The sequence below is a fragment of the Schistocerca americana genome, chromosome 1 (assembly GCF_021461395.2).
Source record: "Schistocerca americana isolate TAMUIC-IGC-003095 chromosome 1, iqSchAmer2.1, whole genome shotgun sequence".
Classification (NCBI taxonomy): domain Eukaryota; kingdom Metazoa; phylum Arthropoda; class Insecta; order Orthoptera; family Acrididae; genus Schistocerca; species Schistocerca americana.
In genome coordinates, this window is record NC_060119.1 from 207,072,888 (window position 1) to 207,092,173 (window position 19,286).

Below are 19,286 nucleotides of genomic sequence, written 5' to 3' on the forward strand. Positions count from 1 at the left end.
GAAAAGGAGACAGTAATTTGGATGCGCAAGAGAACTATGAATGTGTGCCACATAACTGTCCAGCAGTTGTGCACGGCTAACCTGCAATGGAGGGACTCCGGCTTCCACCAGGGCACAGGTCACTGGATTCGTCCTAAAAGCCCCTGTCGCTAGGCGAACGCCACTGGTGTACTGGGTCAAGTAAATGCAATGCTGAGGGCACCGCCAAACCATAAACCAGACTCCAATATTCAACACGGGGTTGAACAAGGGCTCTGTACAGCTGCAGCAGCATAGAGTGATCTGCACACCAGTTGGTGCTGCTCAGACAGCAGAGGGCACTGAAGTGCTGCCAGCACTTCCGCTTAAGCTGGCGAAGGTGAGGAAGCCAAGTCAATCAGACGCTGAAAACCAAACCAGTTCTAAGAATCGATATGTTTCCACTAAAGAGAGTGGATCATCATAACACACTACTTTGCGGCAGTAAACTGGAAACCATAGGCTAGAGCCCATGACTGCAACTTGTGGTTGGCTCCCTGTAGGCGCCGCTCAGCAACACCAGTACTGGTGGAGCAGTATGAAATGCAGCAGTCGTCTGCATATAGAGAAGGTGAGACAGATGGCCCTACAGCTGCTGCTAGACCATTAATGGCCACTAAAAATAGAGGTACACTAAATACAGAGCTCTCAGAGCTCTGTGGGACCCCATTCTCCTGGGGATGTCAGGGGGGGACTATGGGAGGCACCAACTTGGACATGAAAAGTACGAAGAGACAGAAAATTTTGGATAATAATCAGGAGCAGGTCTCGAAGACCCCACTTGTATGATTTGGCAAGGATATGATGTCGCCAGGTGGTGTCATGCTTTTCGTAAATAAAAAAAAAGACAGCAACAAGGTGTTGGCATCTGGAAAAGGCTGTTTGGATGGCAGACTCGAAGTACACAAGATTATCAGTGGTAGAGCAACCCTGGCAGAAGCCACCCTGACATGGATCCAGCAGGACATGTGACTCGACGACCCAGCCCAACTGCCAAGACACCATACGTTCCAGCAGCTTACAAAGAACGTTGGTGAGGCTGATGGGCCAATAGCTATCCTCATCAAGCGGGTTTTTACAGGGTTTGAGCACCGGAATGATGGTGCTTTCCCGCCACTGCAATGGAAAGAAGCCATCACACCAGATCAGGTTGAAGATGAGGAGATGTCACTTGTAGTCAGATGAGAGATGTTTAATCATCTGACTGTGGATGCAATTGATAAATCAATGGCCAAGTAACTACCATGCGTCACACTGAAATGTGTGGCAGCCCCAGTATTTAAGAGGCAGAGGTCAAACTGAGACAGTAAAGTTTCGACATCTCTGCCTCTGCCAGTAAGCACGGTGCCACCCCACAAGTGGTTATGGGCGTTAAAATCTCCCAAAAGTAGGAAAGGTTTAGGGAGTTCATCAATCAGTGCAGCTAATACATTCAAGGGTACTGCACCATCTGGAGGAAGATATACATTGCATTTATTTCCTGTGTCGTCCTTATTCTGGCAGCCACAGTTTCAAAAGGGGTTTGAAGGGGCATAGTTTCACTACAGACTGTGTTTAGGACACAAACGCAAACTCCACCTGACACTCTATTATAGTCGCTACAGTTCCTGTAATATCCCTTATAGCCACAGAGTGCAGGGGTCCACATTGCCGGGAACCAGGTTTCCTGGAGGGGTGTAAAGCTTAACAGTTTCTGTAGCTCAGCCAGGCGGTGGAAAAAACTGCCACAATTCCATTGGAGGATTATGTTATCGTGATACTGGGAAGGCATGGAACATTCAATGAAGCAGTTTAATCATCAGGATCACCTGCTGCCACTGACTTATTGCCTGAGCAGCCTATATCCATCACGTCTGAGGGTCCGGCGAGATCTAGGTCCTCAGCGGACACCAGAATCTCCACCTCATCCGCAGAGCTTGTAGGTAGAGGTGGTGTGGGTGCTGCCGCAATTTCCTTGGTCTTGGGGATCTTCTTTTTGGATTTCTGTCACTGCTCCTGGGTTTCCCTGTCTCGGAGGACTTCACTGGCTCAGTCTCCAGGACTGAGGATGAGCGTGAAGCCCTACGATCAGCTGCTTTTGAGCTCTTCAGCCACTGGCGGGTGTCATCTTTCCCACCAGCAGAAACCTGGGAAGGGAGTGACCCGAGGGACCCCTTCCTAGCGAGAGGAGCCGAAGAAGACTTACGCTTCTCTGATGCAGAAGTGTGGACTAATATTCCTGATGGTTGAGTGGGGGGGGGGGGGGGGGGGTGCTGCCGAAGTAGGTGGTGCAGGAGCAACAACAGGGAGGGAAGTACCTCCCACCATCGAGGGGCAAGTGTAGTCTTCCAGCTCTGGGAGGTGGCTGGGTTGGTGGAGCTAATGGGGCTGCAATTGTTGTAGCGGGGGCGTAAGACGATGTCATATGTACAGGATGTAGGCTTTCAAACTTCCTCTTAGCCCCAGTATTGGTCAGTAGGTCCAGGGTCTTGTACTCCATTATTTTCCTTTCTTTCTGGAGAATCCTGCAGTCAGGTGAGCAAGGTGAATGGTGCTCTCCGCAGTTGACACAGATGGAAGGTGGGGCACATGGAGTATTGTGATGTGGTGGGCGTCCACAATCTCTACATGTGATGCTGGAAGTACAGTGGGAAGACATATGGCCGAACTTGCAGCATTTAAAGCACCGCATTAGGGGAGGGATACAGGGCTTTACATCGCAGTGGTAGACCATCACCTTTACCTACTCGGGTAATGTATCGCCCTCAAAGGCCAAGATGAAGGCACTGGTGGCAACCTGATTATCCCTCGGACCCCAGTAGACAAGCCGAACGAAATGTACACCTTGCCGCTCTAAATTGGTGCGCAGCTCATCGTCAGACTGCAAAAGAAGGTCCCTGTGAAATATGATACCCTGGACCATATTTAAGCTTTTATGGAGTGTGATGGTTACAGAAACATCCCCCAGATTGTCACAAGCAAGTAATGCCCATGATTGGAGAGAGGATGCTGTTTTGATCAAGACTGACCCAGATCTCATTTTGGACAATCCCTCCACCTCCCCAAATGTGTCCTCTAAATGCTCAACAAAAAACTGAGGCTTCATCTTCATGAAAGATTCCCCATCAGCTCTCGAACATACAATGTACCGGGGCAAATAAAAGACGCTGCCATCCTTAGCCTCATATTCCTCCCATGGTGTGGCCAGAGAGGGGAACGATTTGGGGTTGTACTTCTGTGCATTGAATTGAGCCCGTGAACGCTAAGAGACTGCTGGTGTTTGACTACCAGTGAGAGATGATGTACTATACTTCATCGCATGTCATCCGCCCTGATGCCACCCACTCCGACCAGGTGTCATCCTCATGGGGGCCACCCAGCTGCACCAACGGCCACCTGGCAGGATGGCCGTTGCTGTGAGTCCCGATGCCCCAGAAAGACGGGCATCTACTCCTCAGCATACATGTGGAGTTAATGGTGAAGGCATCAGCAGAGCGATACCCGTGTGGTCAGGAGGCTACAACCAACAGGGTAACATGGCGGCCCCACCACAACAGACTGGCTGCCGTGCTGAATATAAGGTGCAACCAAGCAAACAAGTCCATTATCATCATCAGCGTAGAAAACGATGCTGCACAGTTGATGGAAAATCACGCACCCACAAGGATGACCTTGCCCAACAGCTGGAGAATGAGCAAAAGTGGAGATCCACATTGACGAAGGATGCGATAGGTCTCAGTGCATGATAGACACGATGCACCTTGTAAGGCTCCCTTCCCCAATTGGCTCGCTCTTCGGGAAAGTCTTGATAAATGGAGGTCAAATCCTACAGGGGACCATCACATAAAGGCCGAAACATGTGAGACTCCTTTTAGTCGCCTCTTAAGGCAGGCAGGAATACCTCAGGTCTATTCTAACCCCCGGACCTATAGGGGGTGAGCAGCTTTGAGATTGTTGAGGGGATGGTCTTACTACTGCCACGTGTTCAGGGGTTCTGGCAGTCAGAGGTCAACCGGATTGTTTTTGTATCACTGTTGATCCAGTACTGCAAAAGTTTTCGACCAAAGGCAACAACATGTTTCAAACATGTCAAAAGTATACTCAAAAAGCACTCCCAGTATGGTCAAGTACTTTCAGATGAGAATTAAATAAAACTTGTCACATGCTTTGTTTGGAATTTGCTTAGCCTTGAAATGTGTCAGCTATTTTTTGCCATGTCCAATATATGTACATCTACATCTACATCTACATTGATACTCCGCAAGCCACCCAACGGTGTGTGGCGGAAGGCACTTTACGTGCCACTGTCATTATCTCCCTTATGTATATGTCATTTCCATAATGTACTTGGCATTTCTCACACTGTTGTACCAAATGATCTAGGAATGAGTAAATAGATAAATAAATAATAAGTTATGGTCAGTGTTCACATCTGCAATGGATTTGTAGCTCCAAATCTATATAACTTAACCAATATTATGAGAAGGATAGATTGTTATGCACCGTAAAGATGACACATTGAATTGCATACAGGCACAAATGAAAAGACAGTTACACACAGAGCTTTCGGCCAAAAGCAGGGAAGGGAGAGGGATAGCAGGGGGGAGGAGAGAAGAGTACTGTCTAATGGAGTGAGCTGGGACTAGAAGGTGGCAGAACAAGGTTGCCAGGAGCAGTGCCAGGACACTTGGGTAAGGTGGGGTGGGGGGGGGGGGGGGCAGCGAGCAAAAATGTAGGAGGGGGGGGGGGGGGGGGGAGGGCGGGAGCAAAAATGTAGAGAAGCAGCAAGGGGAAGAAACTGAAGTGTGTGTTGGCAGAGAAAGGATCACAATGAAGGTGAGGGGGCATGAACTGGGAGAAGATGATATGACAGAGGGGGGATGGCGAAACTGTTGGGTGGAGTGTGTGGGGGACAGTAAGTTCTTGTAGGTTGAGGCCACGACAATTTTGGGAGCACAGACCATGTTCTAAGGGTAACCCCTATCAGCGCAGTTCAGAAAAGCTGGTGGTGGAGGGGTGGATCCTGGGTTGCAAAGCAGCCATTAAAATCAAGCATGTTATGTTCATGCTGCATGTTGTCCACAGGGTGGTCTACTTTCCTCTTGGCGGCAGTTAGGTAGGGGGCCACTCATGCTGGTGACAGCTGTTTGATTGTCATACCAATTTAAAAAGTTGTGCAATGATTGCAACAAAGCTAGTACATGACATTGCTGCTTTTCATGTAGCTCGTCCTCTGACATGGCACCGTCTATCCTATCAGCACCTTCCAATTCATGTACCCTCACCCTCACCGTACCCTGCTCTTTCTGCCAACGTACCTACCAGTCTTTTCTCCTATCCTTTTCTCCTTTTCTGCTCCTCGTCCTCCCCCCCCCTCCCAGCCTCACGAAGGTGCACCTGACTGCCTTGTCCTGCCACCTTCTAGTCCCTGCTCGCTCTACCACAAGATGCTCTTCTCTCACCCTAACATAGCCTGCTACCCCTCCCCTTCCCTGGCCCACTCCAAATTGCTGCATTCATTCAACGCAACAGTTGCAATCTGGCCAGAGCAGCTGGAGATAGCTCTCATTTGTGGATGAAGTTTGCCTACTTTTGGGGATGATGTATGTGCATTTTCCTCTCTCTCTCACGAAGAAGGCTTTGGCCAAAAGCTCGGTGTGTGACAGTCTTTTCATTGTGCCTGTCTACAACTCAATGTATCATCTTTACAGTGTGTAGGAATCTATCCTTTTCATGTTATTATTGGTATTCCAACTGGACTTTCCATTGTTTGACATGTACAACTTTCTTTCGTGTTTCCTAACCAAGTGCAAGCAATGATTAAATTGTGTCCTGTGCAAAATTCCACTTGGCATCCTCTCTTTCATTTGTTTCCCCAAGGCCATGTTCTCCAAATACTTTTCCTTCTAATTATTTTCCTACTGTTGGATTCCATTCCTCCATCACAATTAAGTGGAAACTTAAATATTTGAATAATTTCTTTTACTTGATCGCACATTCTATCAATCTCTTCATTATCTGGAAGCTAGATGACAAACATGTACTACTGAGGTACAAACTGGCTCTACATCTGTCTTAGCTACTATAATGCTCCCACATCCTGCTGATAGTAGCTCAGCCACATTCCTACATTCTCATTCATTATTAGACCTCCTTGAGCATTACCTCTATTTGATTTTGTGTTGATTACTCAGTTCTTTCCTGATCAAAATTCGTATTCTTCTTGCCATATCACTATACTGAACTTTGATAGACCCATTTCTATTTGAATTCTACCTACCTACACACCCAGTTAAGGGGCCTGACCTCCCATACTCTGATCAACAATGAACTGTCTGCAAAAAGATCTAGAGGGGCCCTTGTTACATCCATCTATGCAACAAGCATGCACTTCACAGTGGATTGCAGTTGTAGATGTAAATGTAGAAACATTTTATTTCTCAATGAAGAGTTGTTGCAGAATAGGATGCCATAAAACTGTGGAACAAAATATGAATAAGATGTTAATTTTTTGACATTTTCTTCTCCAAGGTATGAAGTGCAAATGTTGCAGAGCTTGGATGTTTAAGAAAATCTATAACATTTGATTTTCACTTCGGATTTTTATCAACAGAATGTTTTGTTTCATTTATTGATTTTCCCTCATGCATTATTTTTAATAGCATGCTAGCGTTTTCCCCAGTTTGATACACTGTCCATATTCAACTAGGCTAGGATTCAGATACGAAAAATGACCAGGAAACCTTATTTGGATCCTACAATTAACTTTCCAACACAGGCGGATAAAGATGGTAGATTTCTAATTCATAATGTTTTCTCTAATGAAGCTCAAAGCAAGAAAATAATTGTAGAATGATTTCCACTCTACACTGTGTGCTGATACGAATCTTCGTGGCAGATTAAAATTGCATGCAGGACGAGGGCTCGAAATCTGGGCCTTTGCCTTTCGTGGGCAAGCGCTCTACAAACTGAGCTACCCAAGCACGACTCATGACCCACAACCCATCCCCCAGCCATGGCTAATCCAGGTCACTGCAATTCATTGCTTTTTGGAAGTGTTGATGACAACTTCTGTGAAGTTTGGAAGGTAGGAGATGAGGTAGTGGTGGTAGTAAAGCTGTAGGGATGGGTTGTGAGACATGCTTGCGTAGCTCAGTTGGTAGAGCACTTACTCACGAAAGGCATAGGTCCCCAACTTGAGTCTCAATACGGCAGACAATTTTAACCTGCCAAGAAGTTTCAAGAAAATAATTGTGTATACAGTATAAAAATGTTCTTTCTGATCGTGATGTACAGTTAGTTAGGATAAATAATTTAGTGTCTTACAGTATTGATACTGCTTAGTGGAAGCCAAATGGAATAATTAATGAGTCCCAAAAAAATGTTTTTAAGACTAGTTTGAAAGAGATGACTTGCATGGAAAAGTGAAGCATCATTAGAGGGAATAAAATAACGTGTGAAAGGAAAAAGCAAATGTACTTCTTGAGAAGAACGAGTAGAGATCCTGCTGTAGTTGTTCCCTACAAAAACTATCAAAAATTCCTATGAAGAGTTATTAATAACTCAAAGAATGTGCACTTACTTACTTACTCCTCGGCTCTACAGCCCTTGAAGAGCATTGGCCTGCATCACAATATCCTGCCATTCTATCTGATCCATGGCTTTCCATTTCCCTCCTCTGACACCCAGCTTTTTCATGTCTTCTTCAACTCCATCCACTCATCTCTTTCTGGGGTGTCCCCTCTGCCGTCTGCCTCCAGCCTTGCCATCAAAAATCCCCTTACATGCTCTGTCTTCTTCCATTCTGACCATGTGCCCTGCCCACCGCAGCTTTCTTATTTTAATGTAGTGACAATGTCAGGTTCTTCAAAAAGGTATTGTAGTTCTGCATTCGTACGAATGCGCCAAAGTTCTTGATCATATATTGGGCCATATATTTTACATAGCACTTTTCTCTCCCATATGCTAAGGATCCTTTTCTCATTTACAGTATTGGTCCAAGTTTCAGCACCATACCTAACAACTGGTCTTATAATTGTTTTGCAATTGAGGATTTTGGAACTGGTCTTATAATTGTTTTGTAATTGAGGATTTTGGATTTTTGTGATAGAAGCGAACACCTAAACATGGGTAATGAGGCAAAGTAGCATCTGTTACCTGCTGCTATTCTGGCTTTCACCTCACTGCCAACATCATTTGCCTCAGTGATAGTCGATCCAAGGTGCTTGAAGTCTCTCACCCTTTCAAACTCCCTGTCGGCTATCCTGAGATTTGGTAGGTTTTGTTGGTCGGTCATTGCCATATACTTGGTCTTTTTGACATTGAGTGTGTATGTTAATTTGATGTTCATAACATTTTTCGAGTAGTATGCACAATGTGAATATCTGGTCAGTTGTTGACCTATTTCTTCTAAAGCCACTCTGATAGTCTCCAACTCTCTCTTCCACATATGGAGTAAACCTGCTGGTTAGAATCTTGGCGAAAACTTTATATGTAGTATTTAGTAGGGAGATTCCTCAATAGTTCTGGCAGTTTAATTTATCTCCTTTTTTATGCATGGGGAACATATAGCTGCTTTCCACTCCTTTGGCATGCTCTCCTCTTGCCAGATATTCAGTATTATTTTATGAATTGTTTTCCACAGCGTTTCCCCTGCATATTTGAGAAGTTCAGTCTGGATCTGATCTTCTCCAGGCACCTTATTGTTTTTAAGGTCTTAATGGCTGGCATCACTTCCCCCAGTTAGGTTCTGGTGTTAAAACCTCTGCCTCATAGTAAGTTAATTCCACCAGTTTCTCTCATTCTAACCCTTCCACTTCTGGGTTCAGTAACTCTTGGAAGTATTCTGCCCACCTGTCAAGTATTTTCTTACTCTCCCCTATCAATTTCCCTTCTTTGTTCCTATACATATTTGTTCTGGCTTTGAACCCGGTCTTTCCTTCTTTAATCTTTTGGTACATTTCACAACATTGTTTCTTTTCTCCTAGCTGTTCAATTTCTTACAGTTTTTTTTTCTTTTCTAGTGCTCTTTTCTTATGTCTGCAGATCCTCTTCACTACACGGCACTTTTCATTATATTCATTCAGATTTTCTCAAGTCCTTCTCTGCAATAATTTCATTCATGCTATATTACATTCCTCGATTCTTCTCATACATTCTTCGTCAACCCTTTCTTCCTTTGAGCCCGTTCATGTCCTAAAACTTCTCCTGCTGCCTCATGGATTGCAGTCTTACATTGTTTCCACATTACTTCTATATGTTCATTTGATGTCGGTCTCATTCTTAATCCCCTCTTCTATTTTCATCTGATATGCTCTCCGTATTTCTTCTAACTTAAGTTTCTTAATGTCAAACCTATTTTGTTTGTGGCCTTTTTGTTTACTCAATAGTGAGATCCTTTGTCTACATTTAATTCTCACTAGATGGTGGTCTGAATTGCACTCAGTTCCACATTGGCTCCTAACATCCATTATGTCCAATTCGTGTCTCCAATCAATCATTATATGGTCTATCTGATTTCTGGTTTGTCATTCTGGTGAAACCCATGTTTCTTCGTGCATTTTTTTTTTTTTTTTTTGTGTGGGAAACATGTACTGCCAACAGTCATGTTTTTGCTTATAACAAAATCTACAGCCCTAAGTTCATTGTTGTTTGATATTTCATGGAGGCTATATCCTCCTATGGTTGGCTGAAAGGCCCCTTCTTTTCCTATTTTTGCATTCAGATCTCATATTAATATCTTGACATCATGTTTGGGAGCCTGATCATACAGTTGCTCTACCTTGCTATAAAACTCGTCCTTTTGTTGTTTGTCTACCCCCTCTGTGGGTGCATGTACATTTCTCATTGTAATGCTGAAAAATTTTCCCCTTAATCTTAATATGGACATCCGTTCATTGATTGGTTGGAAGCACATCACCGCATGTTTCAGTTCTTTAGCAACCACAAAACCTGTTCCAAAGGTATTCATCCTCTTGCCACTATAGAAGAAAAGAACGTGCACATTCTGTCCAAATTCAGTGATTCCGACAACAAACTTAACTCTATATCGAATGTACTGAAACAAGAGATAGGACAAACAGCCACAGAATAGGATAACATCACTTCTTAATTGAATGGAAGGGCTATAAATGATGAGTCACGGGTAGCAAATATGCTTAATAATCATTTCTTAAATATAGTACAAAATACAGGGACAAACACTTCAAGAGAAAAACCACTGCAGTAAGTTGGAAACATGCAACTCTTATAAAAGTAAATCATACGAATATATCTCCAACTTCTTCTGAAATTAAGAGAATTATATACTCTCTCAAAAATAAAAATTTGACTGAACTTGATGGTGTTTGTAATACAGTACTGAAGATATGTTCTCATATAACAGGCTTTGCCTTAATTTAAATGTGTAAGGCATAACTAAGCCTAGCATTTTTCAAGAGAGACTGAAGTATGATATTGTTTAACCCCTCTATAAGAAAGGTGATGGGAGAGATGTCAATAATTGGCTCAAATGGCTCTGAGCACTATGCGACTTAACTTGAGGCCATTAGTCGCCTCGAACTTAGAACTACTTAAACTTAACTAACCTAAGGACATCACACACATCCATGCCCGAGGCAGGATTCGAACCTGCGACCGTAGCGGTCGCTCGGCTCCAGACTGTAGCACCTAGAACCGCATGGCTACTCCGGCCGGCTGTCAATAATTACCAACCTTTTTCACTATTGATGTTATTTTGGAAAATTTTTGGGAAGGTGATGTACTCTTGAATAATATATTAACTGAGATATATCTCAAATGAGCAACAGTAATAAACCCAGTAATTCACAGTTTGGGTTTCAGAAGAGTTGCTCTCTAGACAATGCCATTTACATGCTTACTTATAAAATTTTACAGGCATTAAATAACAAAATGGCAGTGGATGGTACTTTCTGTGACCTATCTAAGGTATTTACTGTGTGAATAACAATATTCTCCTCGATAACAGAGTTTTTATGGAACTGGTGGTATAGCCAACAAATGGATGACGTCACATCTAAGTTCAACTGCAATTCAAAAGGAACAATAATGTACATAATTACTACACCAGAAGGAAAAAAAAAATTCATTATGCCACACTGAATTCGACACAAAAAGGGGTGCAACCAAAATTTTTGATAGCTTAGCCACTGACAAATGTCTGGCCGGCAACAAAGTAGGATTTGAAAGCAAACTCCTTGACATTTCCTATTCTGTACAAGAATTTCCATTACTGCATGGTGTAAAAAGATGGTGGGTAGGAATTACTAACACACATTTGCATGCCAATAAAAAATAAAATAAAATAAAACCACTTGTAAATCATAAGTATGTAGCCATACATTTACAAAATAAATTATGATGTAGGGCCTAAATATAAAATGGCTTGTTCCACATCATTATGATTTACTGTGCAAATAATTCACGGAACCAACTATCTACATGTCTATCTACATCTACATCCATACTCTGCAATCCACCGCAAAGTGCATGGCAGAAGGTACACCCCATTGTACCAGTTATTAGGGTTTCTTCCTCTTCCATTCAATATGGAGCATGGGAAGAATGATTGTTTGAATGCCTCTGTGTGTGCTGTAATCATATTAATCTTGTCCTCACGATCCCTGTGTGAGCAATACATAGAGGTTGTAGTATATTCCTAGAGACATCATTTAAAGCTGGTTCTTGAAATTTTGTAAGTAGACTTTGTTGGCATAGTCTATGTATCTTCAAGAGTCTGCCCGATTGGTTTCTTCAACATCACTAACACTCGCCCAAGGGCCAAACAAACCTGTGACCATTTGAGCTGCTCGTCTCTGTACATGTTCAGTATCCCCAGTTAGTTCAATTTGGTACAGGTCTGACACACTTGAGTAGTATTCTAGAATGGGTTATACGAATGATCTGTAAGCAATTTCCTTTGTAGACCGAATGCTCTTCCCCAGTATCCTACCAGTAAACTGAAGTACACCACCCGCTTTCCCCACAATTGCGCCTTTGTGATCATTCTACTTCATATCTCTACATAGTATTACATCAATATATTTGTGGCCAATTCCAACTATGATGTGTTGAGATTATACTCATAGGATACAACAGGTTTTCATTTTGTGAAGTACATAATTTAACATTTCTGAATATTTATAGCAAGATGCCAATCTCTACACCACATTGATCTGACTGAATATTTATGCAGCTTCTTTCAGACAGTACTTCATTATAGATAACTGCATTATCTTCAAAAAGTCTTAGTTTACTAGTAATATTGTCCACAAAATCATTAATATACCACATGAACAGCAACAGCCCAACACATATCCCTGGGGCACACCCAAAGTTACTTCTACATCTTACGAGGACTCAATTTCAGACACCATGCAGTGTCCGCACTACCAAAAGGTGCTCAATCCTATGACAAATTTCGCTTGATACCCGATATAATAGAACATTTGACAATAAGCGTAGGTGTGGTACCGGAGTCAATTTTATTTATTTATTTTTTTTTAAATCAAGAAATAGTGCAAATAGGTGACTGCTTTGATCCAAAGCTTTCAGTATGCCATGTGAGAAAAGTGCAAGCAGGGTTTGGAAGGTAGGAGACAAGGTACTGGCAGAAGTAAAGCTGTGAGGACAGGGTGAGTCATGCTTGGGTAGCTCAGATGGTAGAGCACTTGCCCATGAAAGACAAAGGTCCCGAGTTCGAGTCTCAGTCTGGCACACAGTTTTAATCTGCCAGGAAGTTTCAGGGTTTCACATGATCAATGTTTTTGGAATCCACGCTGGTTGGCATGAAGGAAGTCATTCTGTTCACGTTATCTCATTATTTCTTTATTGTGGGACCTGCAGCACATATTATGTCACAGTAGGACATTATGCAGTGAACTGGTATAAAGTATACTAATCAATATCTTATTTTAGTATATAAGCTTATTTCAACTTTACTGCCTTCAGCAGTACATGTTCTGATGTTGTACATATGGACATATGTCAACTTTGAGTAAATCATTATTGCTGTCTACAGATGTTCGATGTAATTTTTTTTTCAGCAATGTCTGAAAGTTGTTTTCTAATTTTCTGTTGTATGTATATTACATTTTTTATCTTTTTTTTTATCTTACAGTAGTAGAAATTCAAGTTTGATGGCTAGTTGTTTACTCAAAGTATACGACAGTTGTAGAAGTAAACTGGGGCAATTCTCCTCAGTTTTTCTTTACAAAGAAACATTTGAAAATGGAGTTAAGCATTTCAGCTTTTGTTTTGCTGACCTCAATTTCAGTTCCTGTCTGATTCGCAAGAGACGGGGCATTAACTTTGGTGCCACTAACAGCCTTTACATACAACCAGAATATAATGTTTCCCTACTACTCTTTATCAGACATTTCCCACCACTGATAACAATACCATTTGTACTAATCCAAGACTTCAACTAGTACCTTCTGCTCATTTGCCTGTATATAATATTAACAGTAGACATGTCTACATAACATTTCTCTGATCCGCTCCTAAAATTATTTCTGTGCCTGCAGATGAATCTTCATTCCTGATTATGTACAGTACACTGTTTGTCACAGAGCTTTCATCAGAACTGGCAGATCAAATGTCAGGAAGGAGCACAATGAATTTTTCTGTGGTTGCATCTGCCTACCTACCTGCATGGTAGTATACACAACACTAGCTTTCCAAAGGAACTTAAAAGGCTATCTGGTGAAGCAGAAATTTTACAATGGTAATGAGTACCTGTTAAATTAAAATTACACATATTTTTCTTTGTAATGGATAGTGTCAAACTGCAATCAAAATGGTTGTTCCTTGGGAACTAAGTGATACTGAATGTTCTCTGTTTTGAGTGTGTCATATTTTACAAAAACATTTTCTGTAGGTGAAGTACATCTAATCCTGTAGGGTCAAATATAATTCCATTCAATTGAGGCATGTTAACAAGAGTTTACTATATGGTATCAATCTACAGAGGTGCTTGTGACGCATCCCCGAGAAAACACAAACATCCCACTGTTATAAGACTCCATAGACAGTTTAACACAGACACTATCAATGGCGAAAACAGAAGTGTCACACTTCATATAATATTGATTCTTCAAATGCCATTGACCATTTACAAAAGGAATATTACGCTTCACTTAGAGAGCACTGAAAGAAGGCACAGAAGATGAATCCCTGCATAATCTACCAACAATTAAAGCAGCATGCTCTAGTTCCCAGGCTGCAAGTGAGAGTTTTGTAGTTTTGCTCAGAAAGACGTTCGTAAGAAGCACTACTCAAGTTGCGTGATTCCACTAATGTAGCAGACTGTATCGCTGTAGATGTGATTAAGTGATGGAAGCTGAACGCTTATTAAATTGCAGTAGCACAGTTAGTGGTTTGTACAGTTTAACTATAGCGTTACAGAAACAAGGAACTTCAGCGCTGAATAACAGGCAAAATTCGTTATTTTTCCTTCAAAATGTAATACGAAAACTTTAATAACGTGATTTACATACGAAACATTCAAAACATTTTAATGGAATGTCTCGGTGTACTGTCCTCACTTACTTAGACGATAATACATTAATTACAGGAAAACGGAACCTAGTAAATATATTCTTCTTAGTCACAAGACAGTTTGTAAATACAATTCCATACACACACACGACATGTTAATCGCCATGAACTGAATGTTAAAACCCACCTTTCAATGACAAAACTGTATACAAAGACTCCCTGACTCCAACACTCGAAAAAAAAAATTTTTAGATTGTCTTGAAATTAGCTTTACCTGGGCTTCTTTAGTAAATGTCGGAATTTCTTCCTCTCCTTCGCTTTCTTCCGACGACTCCTCGTTCAGCGCTCTTAATCTAATCATTGTTAGATTCCGCACAAGTAAATCTCCAAGATCAAGTACCCGGTGTTCTACGCTCTTACGGCGTCTATTTTATAGTTGCTATCTGTCCATTGTTTACGTTTACCTCTCTCATCAATGCACTGCTTTGCCCACTGTCACTCCCCCCCACTCATCATCCTATGTTTATAAATTGCATTCATGCATTGTAAACCAGCCAAAGATACATCTGCTGGTCGGAAGCAATAAACTTAAGAAAATCGCACAACTCTCATATTCGTAACAAACTAGCAGAATTAACTGCAAGTACGTTTTGCAACACCTCAGTTATATGCACTTTTTCTGATGCTTCTACCTCCTAGATAAAAATTGACAATTAATTCGTGCGGGACATATTTTTGGTCATTTCGAATTTGAGTTTTTTAATAAAATGATAGCTTAAAATATGATATTTCGCGCATTTTTTTCTTTTATAGAGTGTGAAGTTACATTTTCCTTCTTCAATTAAGCAGCATACTCTTAGTTGTAGATTGTAGTGCCCTCCACTATACCATTTAACAGAATTATATCTGATAGGCCTAATTTTTAATGTTGAATTCCTACTTAGACTATTCTACGCTTTTTTCTTAGCATGAAAGACCAAACAGACTGCTGAAATTCTAAAATGTCATATGTTAAACTTAACTTTGAAATTATCTTTGACTTACCTTCGATAATAGTTATCATGGCAGGCGACAGGTAACGGAGTGGGTGGGATTGTTATGAAACTTTTTTATTCAGTGCCATTGTTTAAAATGTGAATTACGGTCTGATGACAGTGCGATGAGCGTTTTCGGTGACTTCCGAAATGTTTGGGCACAGAGATTCCCAGGAAGCAGTTTGCCAGCAGCTTGGGAAGAAGATGTCAGAACAAACCTTGCCAAACACAAACAGAAAGTTGCAGTCTTGAAGGAAGAATTAGAGAAAGAAGAATTTTACGTAGAATATCTCGAAAGACTTTTGTTAGATGTCGAAAAACACAGATCGAAAGCTTCAGACAACGAAGAATCGAGTTCCGAACAAGATGATGCTCAAAATGAATCTAAACGCGCAGCTAGTGTTAACGAAACGTCCACCGAAGCAGTTGTTGACGGAGTAGGGGAAATAGAAAAGAGTATACAGCACGAAGATACAGTAGAAAGGAATGACAGTTCTGTCCATCAGTGTGTGAGTGAATTAGCGTCCCCTGAATCCAAGGTTTCCAGATCCAATAGTGAAGTTACAGAGAGGCCATCAGGTTGTGGTAAAGGACATGACAGTAGACGTGTGAGGAGCATAACGCACCCGAATATATCAAATTATATAACAGTTATTGAAGTTAATGGATTGAATGCTGCAAAGCGAGAAGGGCAAAAGGATGCTATCAACAAAGAGCAAAAGGATGCAGCCAACAAGGATGTACCCATTCCGAAAAAGGTACCTCCAAAACCACCACCTAAGAGGATTAGTAATGTTCGAGGAGAACTTTATTCGGTGATTGCAGCTGAAGATTTAGCATGCACCAGGCTGGATGAAAATGCTAGTGATACATTGGGTAGTGCTTCAAACAGTGATAGAGCTGAGAGAAAAGAGAAGAATGTTGACACTGATCAAAGTGACGCAGCATTCAGTGATAGGAGTGCTAGCAGTTCTCTTGAGCGAAGTGCTTCTGGGGAAGATGGAGTTAAAAATAAAAATGATGCATATAATCTTACATCAAGTAGAGATTCCATAATGAGTGACAGTGGTGAAGGTTTAAAATGTTTGCAGCAGGATGATGAAGAAGAACCTTACTATGATTCTGTCGCTCAAGATGGAGACTATGTTTATTTACAAACAGGTATGAATTGTCAACAGTCTACTATTATTTCTGTACACTATTAAATTATAACTGCAGTTGTATAGGCCTATATCTGTACTTTTGTAAGGTATTTCTTGTTCATATATTGATTCAGCTTAGTGTTTTATTTGTGATTATTTCCTGCAATGTTCAGTATGTGACTAAACAAGTAGCTAATCCAATATGTAAATATAGAAATATAAACATTCATGTGGATGTTATTTAAGAAACTAGAGTTGAGCATTTGATGTAAACAAGAAAGTCAGAACAGAAAACTTCATACTTATCACAGGCAAAGAAACCATGATAAATTATATAGCCTGCCATAAATACTTAACAAATATGTGTCGCAGAAACTATATAGTTTTTTTTGCCAATAATCCAGTTTCATGGAGTCTCATCTCAATCATCAGTGAAATCCTCATTAAATTACATGACACACATTTATTAACAGTCCATACAGTTAACTTATTAAAGATCCCTAGTAGTGAGCCGGCCGCTGTGGCCGAGCGGTTCTAGGCACTTCAGTCCGGAACTGCGCTGCTGCTACGGTCGCAGGTTCGAATCCTGCCTCGGGCATGGTTGTATGTGAGGTCCTTAGGTTAGTTAGGTTTAAGTAGTTCTAAGTCTAGGAGACTGATGACCTCCAGTGTTAAGTCCCATAGTGCTTAGAGCCATTTGAACCTAGTAGTGAAATGTCAAATCACACTGGCAAGCAGAGATTCAAGCCACATTGTTTAATTCTGCCCATTTACCTGCAGGGCCATATAGATTGCTGTGAAGCAACTCTTAGAGTGAAAAAAAATCATTAAGTTATAATGAATTACCTTCACTATTAGTTGAAAATATGATACCATTCTGTCATTAACATAGCAGAAATACAGACCTTAAGAAACAAAAGCAGATGATTCACTAGTGACACAAAAATATTAGCAATGTAAATCAAACTATAGCATGCACACGGTATGTTTCAAAAATTTTGCAAGACACGGTAACTGACAACGTAACTATCACCTTCATACTATGGTACAGCTCAGTCTACCACCACACACAACATGACACAACACAATCCAGAACATCTTTCCCCTCAAAGATCAGCATCTCTACTAGCCCTGCATATCACAGTCTCCCCTAGGTATCTGTGGTTCTAATAAGCAGGGCATTATCAAAACCAGATCAAAACAATATAAATGATACACACCACAACTGATATCTACAACTGAAACTCCAGACGCCAAATGTGTAACATATAAAGTTACACTTCAGAGTACGTACTGACAGCTGGACTTCACTAGATCTTCGGAAACAGATTTTCAGTAAAGCTGCTATAAGATGATCATTGAAGTGGTTGGACTGATGACCTCAGAAGTTAAGTCGCACAGTGCTCAGAGCCATTAAAGTGGTTGCACTTTATTATTTCAATTGTGTGGTGTCAGTTCAGCATTAGATACTGCACGCCAGCTGTGACTTGTAACATAATGATGATGTGGCATGTGCTGTCTTACATTGCAAACAGAGGTAGATTTATTTTGATTTGATATTATCTTTTGAACTGTATGTTGTGACTAATTGACCTGTACACAGCCCTCAGATTAGGTTAGTTTGGAAGGTGACACTGGATTGTGAATTGACAAAACCAACATATGCAGTATTATGAGAATAACTGTAATTCTTGTTAAGTAAGTAAAGCTGTTATTAACCGAATGGCGATCACAACAGTGACATTGCCATATCAGGAGTCTGTGATAAGCTCTTGCTTTCCCTTCATCTTTGACCTTACTGACCCAGCCAATAATATGGGTACCTACAGTGCAACATGGATTCCAAACAGAGGTGCAAGCTTGCATTTTTCACATGATCAAACCTTTAATGATCCTTGATGAATGGCATCTGTCAGTTAAATATATTCGACATATGCTGTATCAATTTACTGCAGTACCCAAAAAGTACTCTTTGCCAAGCTTCAGGAAGAATATAAACGTACTTCTCCTTTTCAGTTTCTGGAAGCCTTCATCAGACATTAGTATAAATTCTGTTATAGTAACAAAAGGAACTCCATCAGATCGTTATTTACATGGGTCACGTCTTTAAAACGGATAGTGGGCATATGATGGTATTTGGGTTTAACTGAACGCACTGACATCGGATGTCAGCTTTGTCCCATAATATAATGATAATGGGTGTAACATCATGTGTGTACAAAACAAAAGAACAAAATATTGACAATACAGCTTTTTGTCTGTATTAGTTTTTAAAATTTAGTCTCAGTTGTTTCATTGCCCGAGGTCAAGATGAGATTGAAAGGTGACATTTTGATTGTGAGGTAGCAAAGTGGTGTCAAACATTTCAGTTAATCTGACATTTGGGCAGTGTAGTGCAACAATACTGATTTCCTTTTGAGCTTGTTATTTATTAACTCACGGGATATGCCATACTTTTGCCTGAAATCTTAGAAAATTATAGTACATTATTGTAAACTCATAAGTTCATCTTAATTAGTTTCAGTTTGCTTCCCAATCACTTTTACAGAATTATATCCAGAATTCTCGTAAACTATATCTGGCTAAAGCCTGAAGG

The 19,286-nt window shown here is 41.0% G+C and overlaps 2 protein-coding genes across 2 annotated transcripts in view; one reads left to right on the forward strand and one right to left on the reverse strand.

The window, feature by feature from the left end:
- The window catches only part of LOC124594338 (calcineurin-binding protein cabin-1-like), a 244,964-nt gene extending 229,938 nt beyond the window's left edge, over window positions 1-15,026 (reverse strand). The window contains exon 1 of the mRNA XM_047132739.1: window positions 14,789-15,026. Within this exon, the coding sequence (XP_046988695.1) occupies window positions 14,789-14,875 (87 nt within the window). The 5' untranslated portion in view covers window positions 14,876-15,026. The remainder of the gene's footprint in view (window positions 1-14,788) is intronic.
- Window positions 15,027-15,582: 556 nt separating this feature from the next.
- LOC124594437 (active breakpoint cluster region-related protein) overlaps window positions 15,583-19,286 on the forward strand; it is a 112,095-nt gene continuing 108,391 nt past the window's right edge. The window contains exon 1 of the mRNA XM_047132844.1: window positions 15,583-16,709. Within this exon, the coding sequence (XP_046988800.1) occupies window positions 15,674-16,709 (1,036 nt within the window). The 5' untranslated portion in view covers window positions 15,583-15,673. The remainder of the gene's footprint in view (window positions 16,710-19,286) is intronic.